This window comes from Vombatus ursinus, unplaced genomic scaffold (assembly GCF_900497805.2).
Source record: "Vombatus ursinus unplaced genomic scaffold, bare-nosed wombat genome assembly UNPS02009062.1, whole genome shotgun sequence".
Classification (NCBI taxonomy): domain Eukaryota; kingdom Metazoa; phylum Chordata; class Mammalia; order Diprotodontia; family Vombatidae; genus Vombatus; species Vombatus ursinus.
The window spans coordinates 19,506,990-19,524,454 of NW_020948840.1; the positions used below are offsets into that span (position 1 = coordinate 19,506,990).

The 17,465-nt window shown below is 52.0% G+C and overlaps 4 protein-coding genes across 7 annotated transcripts in view; 3 read left to right on the forward strand and 1 right to left on the reverse strand.

The window, feature by feature from the left end:
- Positions 1–695, forward strand: part of PPM1G (protein phosphatase, Mg2+/Mn2+ dependent 1G) — a 35,383-nt gene extending 34,688 nt beyond the window's left edge. For both annotated transcript variants that reach the window (XM_027850496.1, XM_027850497.1), the window contains exon 10: positions 34–695. In XM_027850496.1, coding sequence (XP_027706297.1) covers positions 34–240 — 207 coding nt within the window. In that variant the 3' untranslated portion in view covers positions 241–695. The remainder of the gene's footprint in view (positions 1–33) is intronic.
- Positions 696–1,239: 544 nt separating this feature from the next.
- ZNF513 (zinc finger protein 513) lies at positions 1,240–5,465 on the forward strand. Of its 3 annotated transcripts, none has more exons than XM_027850373.1 (4): positions 1,240–1,474; positions 2,286–2,465; positions 3,594–4,181; positions 4,293–5,465. In XM_027850373.1, the coding sequence occupies exons 2-4, from the start codon at positions 2,441–2,443 to the stop codon at positions 5,114–5,116; spliced, it is 1,437 nt and encodes a 478-aa protein (XP_027706174.1). In that variant the 5' UTR covers positions 1,240–1,474; positions 2,286–2,440; the 3' UTR covers positions 5,117–5,465. The 3 variants fall into 3 exon arrangements, with proteins under 3 accessions (XP_027706174.1, XP_027706172.1, XP_027706173.1); XM_027850371.1 differs by lacking the exon at positions 1,240–1,474 and adding an exon at positions 1,481–1,676; XM_027850372.1 differs by lacking the exon at positions 1,240–1,474 and adding an exon at positions 1,873–1,956.
- Positions 5,466–5,550: 85 nt separating this feature from the next.
- SNX17 (sorting nexin 17) lies at positions 5,551–11,694 on the reverse strand. Its single transcript, XM_027850375.1, has 15 exons — positions 11,514–11,694; positions 10,974–11,048; positions 9,421–9,538; positions 8,808–8,872; positions 8,272–8,382; positions 8,086–8,176; positions 7,865–7,952; positions 7,587–7,656; positions 7,299–7,391; positions 6,991–7,194; positions 6,684–6,809; positions 6,413–6,490; positions 6,238–6,312; positions 6,113–6,154; positions 5,551–6,029 (listed from the first exon to the last, which is right to left on the reverse strand). The coding sequence occupies exons 1-15, from the start codon at positions 11,574–11,576 to the stop codon at positions 5,916–5,918; spliced, it is 1,413 nt and encodes a 470-aa protein (XP_027706176.1). The 5' UTR covers positions 11,577–11,694; the 3' UTR covers positions 5,551–5,915.
- Positions 11,695–11,833: 139 nt separating this feature from the next.
- EIF2B4 (eukaryotic translation initiation factor 2B subunit delta) lies at positions 11,834–17,156 on the forward strand. The gene is made up of 13 exons (XM_027850374.1): positions 11,834–12,035; positions 12,358–12,401; positions 13,010–13,145; positions 13,326–13,532; positions 13,760–13,842; positions 14,038–14,129; positions 14,353–14,467; positions 14,674–14,750; positions 15,060–15,162; positions 15,388–15,515; positions 15,871–16,048; positions 16,480–16,660; positions 16,911–17,156. The coding sequence occupies exons 1-13, from the start codon at positions 12,011–12,013 to the stop codon at positions 17,105–17,107; spliced, it is 1,566 nt and encodes a 521-aa protein (XP_027706175.1). The 5' UTR covers positions 11,834–12,010; the 3' UTR covers positions 17,108–17,156.
- The last annotated feature ends 309 nt before the right edge of the window (positions 17,157–17,465 follow it).

Below are 17,465 nucleotides of genomic sequence, written 5' to 3' on the forward strand. Positions count from 1 at the left end.
CCCCATGACTGAAGTAACCTGTTCCTCCTGCAGTTGCTGGATCAGTGCCTGGCACCTGACACTTCTGGGGATGGCACTGGGTGTGACAACATGACCTGCATAATCATCTGCTTCAAACCTCGAAGCACAGCAACACCCTTGCCTGAGAGCGGCAAGAGAAGACTAGAAGAGGTTGTGACCCCTGAAGCCACTGGGGAGAACGGCAGCAATGACAGCAGCAAGAAAGCCAAACAGGAATAGCAACTGTCTCGTCCCCTGCCCACCCAGACTGTTTTCTGAGCCCACCGGACTTAAGACTGAGTTTTGTCTTTTTCCTTTAGCCTTAGCAGTGGAAATGAGGTGTGCAGGGGGATCCGGGGTGGCTTTGCTTAGCCCATTCCAAAGAGGGCTCTCCCTCCACACAGCACACTGCGGGAGCCCCTTCTTTCTCCCCCAACTGGCCCCCTCACCGGGCAGTGGGAGAGGTGGAGCACGGCACCAGCTGGAGGCCTTGACCCTGTGCAAGTCACCATTAATGTGCCTGTGCTGTTGTGTTGGAGGGAAGGACTGGTGGTTCTGGTTTTTACTCTGTGAACACTTTATTTAAGAACTTTCTTTTTTATTGGCAGCTCCCTGGTCCCTCAGCTGCCTCCACCCACTCTGTTGTACACTTTCAATCAACACTTTTTCAGACTAAAGGCCAAAACCCAACTGTGCCCTGTGGTGTCCTTCTTTACTGTAACCCAATTCCAAGTAGAATCCTCTCCAACCTAATTCAGCAAACTCTCATTGAGCACCTCCTTTACGCAGGGTGCTGAGCGGCGCCGTCTGACCCCCCGTGGGGTGAGGGGTCACTTGAGGTTAGCAGGAATGAGCAGGCGTTCTGGAGGGGCCGGGGCTACCCGACCTGGACCTTGAAGAGGATTTTAAAATGCAGGGGGAGTGCTGCAAGCACGGATAAAAGGGGATCCAAATGAATGGGGGCAGAAAGGAAAAGGACACTTGGGAGAAGGGGAAGAGTTAACTTGATTGGAAAGTTAAAAGTACTAAGGGCAGTAATATTATAATGGGCCAAAAAAAACTCAAAAAGCCTGTCTACCGCCAGTCCGGCCGGGCCGGCGGGATCCCAAGCGCGTCCTCACCTCAGGAGGTGAGGGCGCGCCCGTACTGCTGGGGGAAGCGCCTGGGGGTGGGGGTGGTGAGCAGGAAGGAAGCCAGCAGGGGGCCTGGGAGGGGGAGGGGAGGGAGTGCAGGGCCAGGCACCCGAGGCTCGAGAGAGGAGAAAAACGGGTTCCGTTTGGGCCGTGCGGAGATCAGGGCAGGAGGGTACTGGGCTCTTCAGTGGACGGGACGGGAAAGTGGGAGTCTCAAAAGAAGGGAGAAGAAAGCCACGCCCGCGCTCTAGAGACGCGGGGTGGTGGTGGGGGCGGGACAGAAGCAGAGTCTCGCTACCCACCTTCCGCGGCCAAGAAGAACCTGGGCAGTTGGGCTCGAGGTAAGGGCGCCACACTTAAAGTGAGTGTGTGTATGGGGGGGGAAGCATCGGACACCCGGCTCTTGATTGGGTCCTATGCCACCTCGTCGCAATTACTTCCGGGCCGAGCAACTGAGCCACGGAAGTGGCTGTTTTTTCTGTTTCCTATGGACTACGAGTTCCGTGGGGCTTCGCGGCAGCGGAAGCGGAAGCGAATACGGAGGTACCAGCTGGTCTCCGAAAGGAGGGGGGTTGGGGGGGCTCCATGAATGGAAGCGGCGGCGACGGCGGCGGGAGCGGCCTGAGCTGGGCGCCGGGGCCAGGGCCGGGGGCTGCCCGGGGCCCGCGCCGCTGCATGGGGGCGGCCCGCGGGCCCTGAGCGGGAGTGAGGGCGGGCCAAGGCGGGCAGGCAGGGGCGGGGCGGCCTCGGGGCCGGAGGCGCGTCGGGCTGGAGCCGGTCACGATGCCCCGAAGGAAGCAAAGCCACCCACAGCCCGTGAAATGTGAGGGGGTCAGGGGTCAGGGGGGAAGGAGCGCAGGGGCGGGGGGAGGGGAGTTGGGGCGGGGCGGAGGAGGGGTCAGTCGTGGGGTGGGGGAGGGGTGGAGCCGGGGCGGGGGGGCCCGGAGACTTGGGGGGAGGAGCGCAGGGTGAACCCCCGGAGCCCGGTTTGTAGTGGGTAGTGCTAGGGTCTGGCAGAACTCGGGCCTCCCTCTCCCCGGGAAGCAGTCAGGGCACGGTGGCAGGCAGGGGCAGGTGCCCTTGCTTTGGGGGAAGGTGGGCATGCCCCCCTCCCCCCGAGGCAGAGCCGGCAAGCTTTGTGTCTCTCCGTAGTGGACACGGAAGATCCCCTGGAGGAAGGGCCGGGGGCCCTGGTGTTGGAGAGTGACTTGCTGCTAGGCCAGGACCTGGAGTTTGAGGAGGAAGAGGAAGAGGAGGAGGAGGAGGAAGAGGAAGAGGAAGAAGGTGACGGCAGCAGTGACCAGCTCATGGGCTTCGAGAGGGACTCCGAAGGTGGGTTTAAGGGTTGCTCGGCCATCTGCTCAGATTGGGGTTTGAGGGTCAGAGGTCTGCTGACCCGGAATGGCCAAGTTTAGACTAGAGTTTAATCTTAAGGGAGCAGAAAAGAAAATCATGTCCTGGTTTAGAACTGAATTGGGCCAGAATTTTTCACTTGATCCACTACTTTGCAAGACCCTTACCACATTTGTCAAGTCTATTCATATGTCTCTCCATGCAACTAGTCTTGTAGCTTGTACCCCATGATATCTGGCCCCAGACTTGGGGTGCTCATGGCCTGAAAACCTTATCCTCAGTATTGGCACCTTAAATACCACTTTCATCTGGCCAATTCTGACCACTAGAATCTTTCTCACTCCTGACCTTTGGTCCAGTTACTACCCCTTCCCTGCCCTTTAACCATTATTTAATTTTTCCTTTCCTATTTTATAACTCTGCTTTTTATAGCTCTGCTTATTTCTCAGAGTTATTGTGAAAATGAGTGAGGGACTCTGGTAAAGTTCTGTGCATGTGGAAGGTGGTATATTTCTCCTTTTCATTGTGTTGTTGCCATCCTGAAACTTGCTTTTTAAGTTGTGTACTAAGACTTGAAGGACAGTAGATAGAAACTGAACCTCGCTCATTATATTTTAATGATTCATCCTTCGGCTTGTGGTCCTTTATGACTCCTCCTAGATGCTTATCTTGAGCATATGTAGGCATCTCATCACATTTTGGATTTATTCTCTCTATACATTTCCTGGTTTTCTTTTTCTTGTTATGTTTTTACCTACGTTTGTGTTATATTGTGGAAAGGACCAAACAGTGCTGTCATTTTATCAACCCAGCTGTTGCTCAGAGTTGACAAGGCTGGTTTCTGCACCAAAAGGGGGCTTTTTCATTTACCTGCCAAATAGTCACTGACATTGAACTTAATTCTCTAGAGAAAATTCAAAAGGATTACCATAGGGTAACACGTAGGGAATATCTTCTCTGTCCTCAGTAAGAAATAGATGAAATGAGTTATAAGGGAAGAAATAAAGGTGAGTTCTCCTGGATGATGAAACGGGAAAGTGAAAACTAAGAGGGGACAGGCCTACCACAACCCACTTTTGACATCCCCTCCTGTGTCTGTCTTGCCAGGAGACTCTCTAGGGGCCCGGCCAGGGCTGCCCTATGGACTGAGTGACGACGAATCTGGGGGCGGCCGGGCGCTGAGCGCAGAGAGTGAGGTTGAGGAACCAGCCAGGGGCCAAGGGGAGGCTGGGGGTGAGAGGCCAGGCCCAGCTTGCCAACTGTGTGGGGGGCCTGCTTGTGAAGGACCATGCTGTGGGGCAGGAGGACCAGGTGGGGGACCACCACTTCCCCCACGGCTGCTGTATTCGTGCCGGCTTTGCGCCTTTGTGTCCCACTACTCTAGCCACTTGAAGCGGCACATGCAAACCCACAGTGGGGAAAAGCCATTCCGCTGTGGCCGCTGCCCCTATGCCTCTGCCCAGCTTGTCAATCTGACACGCCACACCCGCACCCACACTGGTGAGAAGCCGTACCGCTGTCCCCATTGCCCCTTTGCCTGCAGCAGCCTGGGCAACCTGAGGCGCCATCAGCGCACCCACACAGGCCCCCCTGGCCCTCCCTGCCCGACCTGCGGCTTCCGGTGTTGTGCCCCAAGACCCCCCAGGCCTCCCAGCCCCACGGAGCAGGAGGGGGCAATGCCCCATCGACCAGAAGGTAATGGGCCAGTAGGGAGGGTGGCTCAGGGACCAAGAAACCTGGGACAGAAGGGCAAGTGGTCCTTCAATACCTGGAGTCACAGCCCACGTTCTGACCTTCTCCCCACAGATGCTGTGCTCCTTCCAGATTTGAGCCTCCATGTGCCGCCAGGTGGTGCCAGTTTCCTGCCAGACTGCGGGCAGCTGCGGGGAGAGGGGGAGGGGCTGAGAGGTACTGGACCAGAGCCACTGCCTGAGCTGCTGTTCCCTTGGGCCTGTCGAGGCTGTGGGCAAGAGTTGGAGGAAGGGGAAGGTGAGGGAGGCCGCCTGGGTGCCACCATGTGTGGGCGCTGCATGCGGGGAGAAGCTGGAGGGGGAGGCAGTGGGGGCCCCCGTGGTCCTGGAGATAAGGGCTTTGCCTGCAGTCTCTGCCCCTTCGCCACTCACTACCCCAACCACCTAGCCCGGCACATGAAGACACACAGTGGTGAGAAGCCATTCCGCTGTGCCCGCTGCCCCTATGCCTCAGCCCACCTGGACAACCTGAAGCGGCACCAGCGAGTACACACGGGGGAGAAGCCCTACAAGTGCCCCCTATGCCCTTATGCCTGTGGCAACCTGGCCAACCTCAAACGCCACGGTCGAATCCACTCGGGTGACAAGCCCTTCCGCTGCAGTCTCTGCAACTACAGCTGTAATCAGAGCATGAACCTGAAGCGTCACATGCTCAGGCACACAGGAGAGAAGCCCTTCCGATGTGGGACCTGCGCTTATACTACAGGCCACTGGGACAACTACAAGCGCCATCAGAAGGTGCATGGCCATGGAGGGGCTGGAGGGCCTGCCTCAGAAGGGTGGGTACCACCCCACAGCACATCTTCTGCCCTCAGTCCTCATGGCCCTACATCTCTGAGCACCACCAGTGGGAGGGGACTCCACACAGATTCACCCTGAAACAGGTCCCCTCCCCAACTCTGGACTCCACATGGACCAGCTCTACACAGACTGAGGCTGAGGCCTGTCCCCACAAACCCTTTTTTTCTTCTTCCCCCCGCTGGCCAGGGGCTCCATACAGACTAATCCAGACCCTTACATGGACCAGCCCAGAATCCCATGGAGGGGGGACCCTCACATGGACCAGGAGGCCTTGCCTTCAACACTCCTTGAGTGCAGTGGGAAGGGCCCTCTCCTCACTTCCTCTGTCAGCCTAGGGGCTGTTGAGGGAATGGCTGGGGGCCTGCCCAGCTCCCACCTCTTTATTTAACTTATTTCAGTGCTTTATAATAAAGGAAACACTAACGGAGCCATGTCTGCTGTGGTAGCAGAGCTGGGCACAGAGAGCTCCTCTGGGCAAGAAAGCAGGGCCAAGTAAGAGGGGAACGCCAAAGGCAGGCAGCGATCAGGCCGAGTTTAATGATGGGGCAGCAGGGCCAAACTATACACAGAGGCTCTTCCCGACTCTTGCCTTCCCCCCTCCCCCCACCAGGGATTCAAAGCAGCTCAGGGGCATGGGAATCTCCATCCTCCAGACAGGTGTCCATGGTCCATAGGGCTTTGTGCAAAAATACTAAATGCTAATTTGGCATTAGGAGCAGGGGAGGAGGTGGTTAGGAGGCCACTGGCCTTGATAAGGAAGGCAAGGAGATAAAGAGGGTAAAGAGGGCGGGCCCCCAGCCTGGGGGGCACAGGCACAGGGCAAGTTCCTGTACATTCCTCCATGGGAGCTGGAGGAGTCATCCAAGCAGCAGGAAGGTTACAGATCCTCATCCCCAATGCCTTCAAAGGCATAATTGCCATGGACATCACTGGTGCTGGTATCTGGGCTAGGGCTGCTGATTCCTCGAAGGCTCACTGCACTCAGCTTGCTCTGTAATAAGGATAAGGGGAAGCTCAGAGGGCTGAAGATACTCCAAAAATATCAACTTCACCCACCCTGAGCTGGGAACTCACTGAGAGTTTGACCATTGACTCCCGAGTAGCATCAGGCGAATCCTGGGGAAACCAAATTAGAAATATTACTAAACAAAGGCAACATTAGTTTAAGACTGGAGAGCTAAAGGGTTGGCAATACTTACAAGCAGTGGTGGGGACTTTACTGCTTGCTGACTGTCTGAACGTCTCAGGGTTCCACCTGCTCGTCGTCGTAGCATCTGTGGATAAATAAATGGTTCAATTATTGAGACAGGTGCACACCTCCCAAGGTTAAGGAGGAATGAGATGGTACAAGTCACATATATGTTCACCTCTCACCTTCCTGATGCTCCCCCCTGATTTTTTCACCATCAGTTCATCCACCATGGACTGCAAGCAGATGCTCATCATGATGGCCTAGGGACAAGAGCAGAGTTTAACTATGACAAGGGCTTACAAAATACCCAGGCCACCCTAAAAAAAAAAAAGCTGTGACATGGAAAGGTGAATCTTATTCAGGCATATAGACTTCCCAGACCCAGACGCACAAAACAGATAACAAAAGGCCATAACATGGGAGGTCTGTGGCTAAGCTGGGGGAGGTCCACACCTGTGGGCTAGTAATGGTGACCCACTGCAGCCGATCCTTGCTCATGAGATACTCAAATGCTAGTTCCAACCGAACTTCTCCCCTGCCTCGGCCTGGGCTGCTTGTGCTCCCACTGGGCAACGGCACCTGGTGGTGTGGAGGACAGAGCAAAGCTCACCTGGAATACATTTCCCTTCCCTCTTTTTATTTTAACCCATCTTATATCTAATATTTTCATTTCCTAAGCCAATAACTATTGGACCCTCCAGTGAGCATATTATATGAGTTACCTTTAAGAAGTCCCTCATGTGTCTCAACCCCAACTCACAGAGGAAGTAACCCGCCAGCACCGCATTCGGGTAACCCGGAAGGAGCCCTCACGAAGCTGCTGACCAGGCAGACGAAGCTGAAGGCTCAGCTCACTGTTGCCTGCACTCACTACCACTGGGCAACCCTTCTCTGGAAAGTCGGCCACACAAGGCTCAAACCGAAGATAACCATAGTGCCTCAGGGTCTGTGCTAACCGTAGAAACTGAAATGGAGCATGAGTACAATAGACAAGGTCAGACAAGAACTTAGAGGGTAGTTTGTGAGTGTTATTGAGGAGCATACAGAGACAAGTGGCGCTATCTGTACCTCTTTCTTGGAGACCTTCTCCTGCAGAGACTTGAGTTGCCGGTGCTGTTCCTTAGTAACCAGGATCCAGCCATGCTCAATGTCAGAAACTGTCTATAGATGGGACAAGAGTACAGAGTTGGGGGAGAAATATTGTGTTAGCCAGAGCCTTGGACTCAAGCTGCCTTCTTCATTCACATGGGTCTCAGCTCATACCTCATTTCAAAAGGGATTAAGATGGGCTTTCCAAGTGGAAAGTGGAAGCATGTGGAGCATGAAGGCAATTTTCTTGGACAGTTTCCAGTTTACCTGAGCATAAAGTAGATTCAGTCCAACCCGGTTTTCCATAACATCATCATCATAGGCAGAGTCCCAATAACTGTAAAGCCAAGGGGGAAAAGATAATGGGGCTAAGACACAGCAAAAGAAATTCCAATAAACTGCTGGGATGAGTGGAGTGGCACAGATACAGAAGAAAGCTTAGGAAACCTGCCCCAGCTCTAACCCCTTTCCTGTGTTGTTCAGTCCCTTACATGCCCTAACAACCCACACCTGAGGCTGCCCCAATGCACTAGGCCATCCCTGACCTCTTCCTAAGCACAATCTTATACTCTTGACTCCGTAGGCTGGTAACAGACACATAAGGCAGCTCAAACTCCTGCAACTTCCGCACAACTGTGGGAGAGAGAAGAGGAAAACATGAGACTGATGAAGGGAGAGAAAACCTGAAACCATGCAACATCATGGTCTTGTAAATCAGAGGGAGGTATTCAAGACTAGTCATCACAAGGTATTAGCAGTGACTCACAGGAGAAGGCCCCATCCTCTTGCTCTCGAACAAGAAAAAGGCTGAAGTAGCCAATCAAGTCATCTGGAAGGTCCAACTTTGCAGCTACTGCCTGGGGAGAGGGACAAAAATAACAGCTGGTTACACACTAGCTCCCCATTATCCTCAAGGCAAGTCCAATGGATGAAGGAGAGGCAGGGGTCTCACCTCCAGGACATCTTCAGTCTGGTCAGAAGTCAGAATAGTGACTAGCACCTTCTGGCCATTGCTTAGTAGCACCTCCAGGGATACCTCCTCTGTAGGTACCTGCTGCGTTTCCTGGACATAAATACAGGACTAGATAGCTTTGCAAAGCTCAGACCCTGCCCTAGAGTTGAGACTTCACAAGCTTTCCTTTAGTCCCACAGAAAGACCCAGGTTGCCTTAATCTCCTCCCCACAGCACAGACCATTACCCAGAAACATGGATCAGAATCTGTATTTAGTTTTTTGTTTTTTGGTTTTTTTTTTTTGGTTAAGCAATGGGTTAAGTGACTTGCCCAGGGTCACACAGCTAGTAAGTGTTATGTGTCTGAGGCCACATTTGAACTCAGGTCTTCCTGAATCCAGGGCTGGTGCTCTATCCACTGTGCCACCTAGCTGCCCCTGTATTTAGTTGTGACTGCCCTCTGCCTACCCTCCTAAAATGACAGTCCTCTACATCATGCTCTTTCCCATGTATCTCAGTCTCAATCAACTCCTCACCTGTTGTGCCCGCCGAAGGAAACTGTTAAAAGTCTCACTGCCCCCCAGCAATGGGTCTTGTCGAACTGTAAGGGGGTAGAGGAAGTTACGACTATGTACCAATTATTCAGACTCCCACAACCCTTGGCTATCCCAGTTCTGTTCCTGATTGGTCCCACCCCTAGTTCCATTTCCTGGACTGATGTTAATTAACCTGCTAATTCCTTCAGCTGGCCTCACCTCACTCACTCACTCCTTGCATAAATTCTTCACCTGCCCCACCCTTGGCTGGTCCTGCCATCTAGTTAGGTCCAATCTACAGAGCTAAGGAAATAATAGTAGAGTTAATCTAAAGCAGGTAAGAAACAAATTAAATCTCTTCCCTCACTGTCTCCCAATTTATATCAGTTATCACTTAAAGTTATTTAAGTATTTCTTTAAAATGTTAAGTAACAAATTATTTTCTCAACATAGCATTCTTTTTGGTTCTGCATAACATAGCAAACAAGTGACTTTAAGGACTTAGAAGTGAACTAGAAACCTTCTAAACAGCCAGCCCTATTTGGCCATCCTGCCCTAGCTGTTTCTCACCTTGCTCCAACCAGCCAGCCTAACATTCCCTCTCACAACTCACCAGCCTGCATGTATTTCTCTAGCTGCTCTCTTCGCTGTTCCACCTCAGCTGGTGTCAGAGTAAAAAGCTTCTTTGGGGGAAATGCAGGGAGAACATTAGCCCCATACTCCTTCCGAAGCTGTTGGGAGAAAAAAGGGCAATTCCACAAAGAAGTGAAGGGATGCAAGTAAAGATAGGCTCTACTGGGCTCTTTAATCAGTCAGGCTCATTTTTCCATGCTTTGATTCTCCAGTCACTTGTTCCCCTGCATAAAAAAAAAATCCTGACTACTTGGAGAAGAAACCTTTCTTCTTTTAGAAAAGCACCTCTCAAGAGAATCAGGTCTGCCCCAAGGAAAAAATACCCCTATCTTTTGCTCTCATAATAGACAAGTCAGCCTTTCAAGATGAAGCTGGATGGAAAGACAGGACCAGAGTCTAAAGTCCCTTCACTAAGTCACTCAAGTTCCAGTATTAACTGAACCCTAACAAAGTACAAAAAGCAGGGAAGAAAAACTTAAGAGGAACACATCAGTGATCAGACACTGTCCCTAAATTTAAAAGGTTTACAACCTGATGGGTAAGTGAGAGAAACACAACAGAGGTTTAGTTGAACTGAAAGGTATTCCAGACAAGTTTATTTTTTTTAAATAGTTTTGTAGATAATAAAACTCAAACCTGAGAGATAAAATAGCCTGCCCATAGTTACATCATTTGTGGAACATCTGGGATTTGAACCTTTTAAAGCTCAACTCCTAATGCTGTGTGCTTTTTCCAATGTCATAGAGATAATTTTAACAGATTAATTAAACATTTCAAAAGACTGCCAAATTTTGAGCCCAAGGAATTTGATTCCAGTTCTTGCAAGGATGTAGTGGATACCTGTGCATCCCTGGCAAGTCACTTAGCCTGTTTGCCTCAGTTTTCTCATCTGTAAAATAGAAATAACAATAGCACCTACCTCCCAGGGTTGTTGTGAAGATCAAATGAGAAGATAACTGTAAAGCTTAGCACAGTGCCTGACACACAGTAGGTGTTTTATAAATGTTAGCTATTATTATTATTACTATCTATGTGACTTTTAGGTAAGTCACAACCTCCCTGGTCATAATCTTTTCTATAAAAGGAATATGTTAAAGTGGCCAGTATGGTTTCTTTCATCTCTAAACTCTATAATCCAGTGGTTTTAAGTTTTGAGGCATAATTTGTTGATCAGACAGCACACCGACCCAATCCCATTAATGGTAATGAATTCTTTTTTGAAGTTGGAAAAAGTCTGGATGATTACGGAAGTAAGCTTGAAGCTGCAAGCTGAGAAGAATGAAGTCTGGCTGTCAGAAGGTGAAAATTTTTCTACACATGGGTTGAGGCGGGAGAAGGAAGCTCGAGTATGATGGGGGAAGAGGAACAAGGAAAGCTCAACTAGAAAAGAGAGGAAGGTGTGGGCTGGAGGTCAGATGGGAACGGCCTGGACACTGCCTGCAGCCGCGATACGGGCGCATTAGAAAGCAGAGGGGTGGGCAAGGTGCAGACGCCGCTGCAGCTGGCCAGCTAAGTACAAGTGTCAAGTCCCACCTGCTCGTGCAGCCCCAGGAGCTGGCTGTAGCGCACCCGGCAGTGTAGAACTCCATTCACGTGGATGTTGTAGGCCTGCAAAGACAGAGGCAGGTGCCGGCCCTGAGCCCCCGACGCAGACCCATGCCAACCCCGCTCCCCGGGCGCCACGCCCTGGCAGACCCTTCCCCCCCGGGCGGCGGGTCACCCGCTGGCAAGGAGCCCCGGCCCCAGGGGTCTCCTGACAGGCCGGGAGACTCAGCGTGCGCCGCGGGAGTACAGATCGCGTAGGACGAGGCGGCGACCAAACCCTGAGGAAGAAGGCCGGGTCAGCTGATGAACTGTCTGACCACAGTCCACCCGGGCGAGGCTGCCCGAATCGCGGGGCGCCGGACGGAAGCCGCGTTGGGGAGCCTCAGCCTCCCCCCCCACCAAGGACGGCGGCCGAGAGGACCGGGGGCCTCCCGCCCCGCGAGGAAAGGGGGGCTTTGAGTACCACAGTGACCGAAGGGCTGGGCCCGTTACTCCTAGCCAACCCCGCCCCGCCCCTCCTCTCCTCACCACGTAGTTGGAGCCGCCGCTGTCCCCGCTTCGGGACTCGGTTTCAGGGATGGAGAAGTGCATCTTCCTGGCTGTGAAGCCCAGCCGGGCTCCGGACTCCTAGCGCCGCCGCTCCTCCGCTCGTCTCCGCTGCTCAGCGCGCCCCCGCTGCAACACTCGCCATTTTTGCGGCCGAGGGGGAGGTGGGGAGGAGAATGGAGCGGGGCGGTGCCAGATGCATGCTGGGAATCGTAGTTTACGAATGGCCGTAATGCATACTGGGCCCGAGGCTTGGAAGGCAAGGGAATTGTAGTCAGTGGTTGGCCGCGGTGGCTGCCGGACTCGGATATCCGTCGGTAAGGGCTTCAGCGTGTCCTGGGAGTTGTAGTCGCCCTTCTCCCTTGTGCTGTTCCTAACTTCGGCTGGGCAGGCGCTGTGACCTCAGGGCCGAGTGGAGTCTGGGGAATTAGGGTCTGAAGCTCTTGGCCAGCCGGGGCCGTGGAGAGTCCGGGCTGCGGATGGCAGCGGTGGCGGTTCTGGAGGGTGAGCTTAGCGGGGAGGTGGAGGTGGAGGCGGGGGAGCTGGGCCCCGGGGTGGCCTGGGTTGGGGGCACCGGAGCCCGGCCCCGGCCTTTGATCTGCCTGCGCATCCCTTCGCGTCGCGTCCCCACGCCGGCGGACCGCGTTCGTCCTTCCCTCCCTCCCTCCCTGCCTGCTCGCCTCCTGCATCCCCATCGCAGACCGACTCCAGGCCCCGGCTGGATCCATGCGGCCCCCGCCGCCCTCGGCTCCCGGCCCGGGGCAGCGTGCCCCGCTGGCCCGGCTCGGCCCCGCACCCTCACTGTGCGCTCTTTTCTCGGATTCAGGAGCAGTGTCCACGATGACGGCCCAGCCGCCCGGCAAGCCCGGGGTAAGTCCCCTGGAGGTTTGGGGCGCGTCCCGGGGCTGGGAGTCAGAAGACTTGGGTTCGAATCCCGCCTCCGCCACCTGGGTGACCCGGGCCAAGTCACCTAAGCTTTTTTGATCCGTAGATTCATTCTCTGTCAGGTGGTTTGATTGGACTAGAGCTCGAGTGCTGAGCTTAGGTGGGGGGCGGGTCATGGCAGGTTGGTGGACATTTCCTCAGAATGGTTTTAAATAATTGAAAGAAATGCTAAATTTCAGGTAAAGGTTAATGTAAATAAACTTTTTCCTATCCGAGTTTGCAGGATCCCCTGAAATCCTAGGTTAAGAACCCCTGACCAGATAGCATCTAAGGTCCTTAAATGAGTTTAGACTAAATAATCCCTAAAGTCCCTACCACCTTTAAAATCCTGGGATCGTTTCTTGACCCTAGTGAAGAGGTTATTGTGGAACTCTGACATATGGTAAGTAAGGGGATGGGAATTAAAGGATTGGATTATTAAGATCCAACCTTATCTACCTCCTGGGAACCTTATGGGTAGGTGGGAATGGTTGTGGATGGGATGGGAAAGGCTGGGTGGAGGGAGAGAGTGAGCATTCATTTCTGTGTCTCAGGCTGGGGGTAAGGAAATGTCCCGAGAAGAGAAACTGCAGCTTCGGAAGGAGAAAAAGCAGCAGAAGAAGAAGCGGAAGGAAGACAAAGGGTCAGAACTTGAGTCTGCTCCCACTGTATCCCCTGGCCAGTGTCAAGGTGGGGACAGTATGAGACTAGTGGGAGGGTACGTTTTGAGCTAGCAAGAGGAATAAGGATGGGAGAAGGAAGCCTAGGAAGAAGTTGCACTATGAGAGAGGAAAATCTGGGGTGAAGAAATACTGGACTGGGGAGGGATTCCAGTTGTCCTGTTCTTGAGTGTCTTCTTTTTGACTCCAGTGGGCCCACCAAGAGAGGTTCCAGGCCTTGGTAGTCAGTTAGGATCTTCAGGGGAAAAAATTCCAAGTGGCCGGAGTAAAGCAGAGCTTCGAGCTGAGCGGAGAGCCAAGCAGGAAGCTGAACGGGCCCTAAAGCAGGGGCGAAAGGGGGAGCCAACAGGATCAGCCACTCAGTCCCGCCCTACCACAGCTGGAGAAACCCCCTTAGGTATTTTTCATTACCTCAGAAGTTCTATTTCTCCATTTCCTCTTGATAGAACTCACCAATATATTCTAGGCTTCCTAGGAATAAAACAGCCTTTACCGTTTTTTTTTCCTACCCCTTAGTAACTTTTGTGTTTTAATAACCTTTGTGTACTAGGAACACCGCACCTAACAACTTGTATAGCCTTAAAAAACAAAAACAAGCAAAAAACTTTTTTACTTTTCCTGCAGGAGCAAAACATCCTCCAGAGCACGTTCAGGTGGATGAGACTACAGCTTTAAGGAGACTAATTAAGAAACCCCAGCGGCAACAGGTAAGGATTATAATTAGAGGGCCAGACAGAACCCAGGGAGGCGTCCTGTAGAGTAGGGGCTGGGGCAGAGGACAGATCAGGAGCAGAGAATGAGCGTGGTGGTTTGTGGCAGAAAATTCCCCAACATGATTTCCTCCATTGCTCCTGGATGGTGTGTGAATCTCCCTTTTAAAAAAGCATTATTGTTTTCTGCAGGTGCCTTCTCGAGAGGATTATGGCTCCAAAGTCAGCCTCTTTTCCCACCTGCACCAGTATAGCCGCCGTATTCCTCTAACCCAGTATATGAGGTAGGTGTACTGTGACACCAGCAGAATTCTAAATAGAAGGAGTCAGAGCAGCTTAATTTTACAGTGGTTAAAAATTCTGGGTGAAAGGGTCTGGGATTTGGGGAAGGGAACGTGGCGGGGGGGGGGGGCGGCTACAGAGAAAGATAAGTCAGTCTTATAAGTCAGAAATTGGAGGGTTTTCTAAGACTCCCCTGCAAAGTGTATGACACCCGCATCCTCTCAGCATCCCATCCTCTGTGATCCACCCAGCTGTGGTGCGACTTGGCCTGCAGTACTCCCAGGGCCTGATCAGTGGCTCCAATGCCAGATGCATGGCCCTACTTCGTGCCTTCCAGCAGGTAGGCCTCATTTGTCTTCATTCTTAGACACCTCCCCTTCTCATGTTATTTCATGTTCATCTCTTACCATCTCAGGGTGGGCTAGGGCGGGGGTTTGAGACCCTCATAGCTACCATAACACTTACCTAGAGACACTCAAGTATCTCCCCAGGGCTTTCCATTTCTCAAGTCCCTTCACTTCCCATATGGCCTTTTGTTCTCCCCAGGTGATTCAGGACTACACCACACCTCCTAATGAAGAACTCTCCAGAGATCTGGTTAATAAGCTCAAGCCCTATATCAGGTGATGACCCGCAGCATCAGTTCACTCTTACTCCTGTCCTACTTCATGCCACTTTCTACTTTCCTTTCCTTTTTCCTCTTTATGTTTCTTCTTCGCCTCCACTCTTTCCTTGTCTTCTGGGTTCTAGTCCCTTTGTCAGCCAGAATGTCTTTGGTCTCTCACCACCCTGTACACCAGCACTAATTTCTGCCATCTTTTGTCTGTTTGCCTTCTTAATGGCTCTCATTCTTTTTTTCCTTCCTCTGTCCCTCCACTTCCCCGATCTGGTCTCTCCACTCCCACTGATTTGTGCCCTCTGTGTTCCTCTAGCTTCTTGAATCAGTGTCGTCCACTCTCAGCCAGCATGTGCAATGCCATCAAGTTCCTTACAAAAGAGATCACAGCTGTGAGCAGCACCCAGCGAGAGGAGGAGGTGATGACTAAGGGCTGGGGCTTGATGAGGCTTGGCATCTTATAACTAAGGATTTCCAGGGAGAATCAGCAGAGGTCATCTTGCTCCTGACCACGGGTTCAGGCTTATGTTCCTGAAACCCTCGGTGTTTCCTTTGAGTTGATTCTTACCTACAAGAACAACATAACATTCCAAAGATGGCGGTGTGTGCATTCCTACTTCCTCATCCTTTTCCCCTCTGATTAGGCAAAGTCAGAACTCCGAGCAGCCATGGACCGGTATGTGCGAGAGAAGATTGAGTTGGCAGCTCAGGCAATCTCCCGCTCAGCTTGTGAGAAGATTAGTAATGGGGATGTGATCCTAGTGTATGGATGGTATGGTTCCAAATCAAGTGTTAAAGGGAGGGACCATGTCATTAGGGAATTTGTAGGGTGGTGATATGCACTGGGGAAAAGTCTGCTCTTGGGGCAGCTAGGTGGCACAGTCGATAGAGCACCAGCCCTGAAGTTAGGAGGACCTGAGTTCAAATCCAGCCTCAGACACTTAACACTTACTAGCTCTGTGACCTTGGGCAAGTCACTTAACCCCATTGCCTAGCCAAAAAAAAAGAAAGAAAAGAAAAGTCTGCTCTTTTGCTCATTAAAAAATGGTACGACGCTAACTGGGATTTTATAAGAACTGACCTTAGCATAATGACATTTATAGTTGAATTCTTTCCCCCTACTCTAGTTCATCCCTAGTGTCCTTTATTCTTCGGGAAGCTTGGACTCACGGCCGCCGATTTCGGGTGGTGGTAGTGGATAGTCGACCACGGCTTGAGGGACGGCGTACTTTACATTGTCTGGTCCGTGCTGGGGTCCCTGCCTCCTACTTGATGATTCCTGCAGCTTCCTATGTGCTCCCTGAGGTAAGGACAGGGCTGGGGGTAGAATAGATTCCTGCCTACTATATAGCAATCCATGTAACCTCCTCAGGTGATCATTTAAGATGGGGAAAGGAATAGGGTAGGAGCTGTACAGGAAATGATTTAGTAGGGCTTCTGTGGTCTTAGTAATGGAATTGGTAACAAAAATGAATAAGAACATGCCACAGTATAGTCAGCTATTGGTATAGCATCACATGAAACCAGTAACAACCAAGAAGGAATAGCCCCCAATGAAAACAGCAGAATTTATTATTGCTTTCTAGTGTTGGTGGGTCAAGGATGGCACAGTTTTCACACCAGGAAGACCCATCATTAAGACTTACTGATTGTTGCCTTAGCATTGCTACCCTTGGGAACAGTTAGGAACCTCGTTCTTTCATTGACATTTGCCATGGTGCTCTCTTCTACTTCAGGTGTCTAAGGTGCTATTAGGGGCTCATGCGCTCCTGGCCAACGGGTCTGTGATGTCACGGGTTGGGACGGCACAGCTGGCCCTAGTGGCTCGTGCTTATAATGTACCTGTCTTGGTCTGCTGTGAGACATACAAATTCTGCGAGCGTGTGCAGACTGATGCCTTTGTCTCAAATGAGCTTGGTAAGAAGGAAGAGAAGAGCCTAGAACAGGGGGAGATGGGGCGGGGGGGATCTGTGGCCTCCAGGCCAAAGCTTCCCCACCCCTGGAGAAGATTCCATGCTGAGCAAGGGGGGTATAGGGTGTGCTGGGGGGCAGGCTGATTGATAAAGGGGAAGAAGCGTAAAGGAAGGACAAAGATTGACAACTTGGTTTCCAGGGGGGTACGGTTGGGAACATTCCTTAAGGTCTGATAACACCCCTTCTTACACAGATGATCCTGATGATCTGCTGTGTGAACGAGGAGACCACGTGGCATTGGATAACTGGCAGAAACACCAGTCTCTGCGTCTGCTAAATCTGGTGTATGATGTGACGCCTCCAGAATTGGTGGACCTCGTGATCACTGAGCTAGGAATGATTCCTTGCAGTTCTGTGCCTGTTGTCTTACGCGTCAAGAGTCCACAGTGAGGTGTGGAATGGCCAGGGTTAATAAATGATGTCCTCTCTCCCCTAGCAACTCTGCCTCTTTCTCTGTATTCCTGTGGAGCCTTCACAGCCATTCACACCGGGGTTTCCTATCAGTCCAAGTACTCCAGGGAACTTTTTTTTTTTTTTTACCATTATAGGTGCCTCTTAGGTACCACTGGTCTGTCCTTGAAGGTGAAGGGAAAAGTCTATTTTTGGATCAAAAACCATTGAAATCTGGAGCTGGGTTATGGCCACTGCTTGTCAGAACAGCTTTTTGGGCAGTGCTGCATGAGGTAAACCTTCAGCTGCACCTCCTTCTTGTGCAGCTTGTGTTTCCAAAGAGGGCTTAACCCAGACT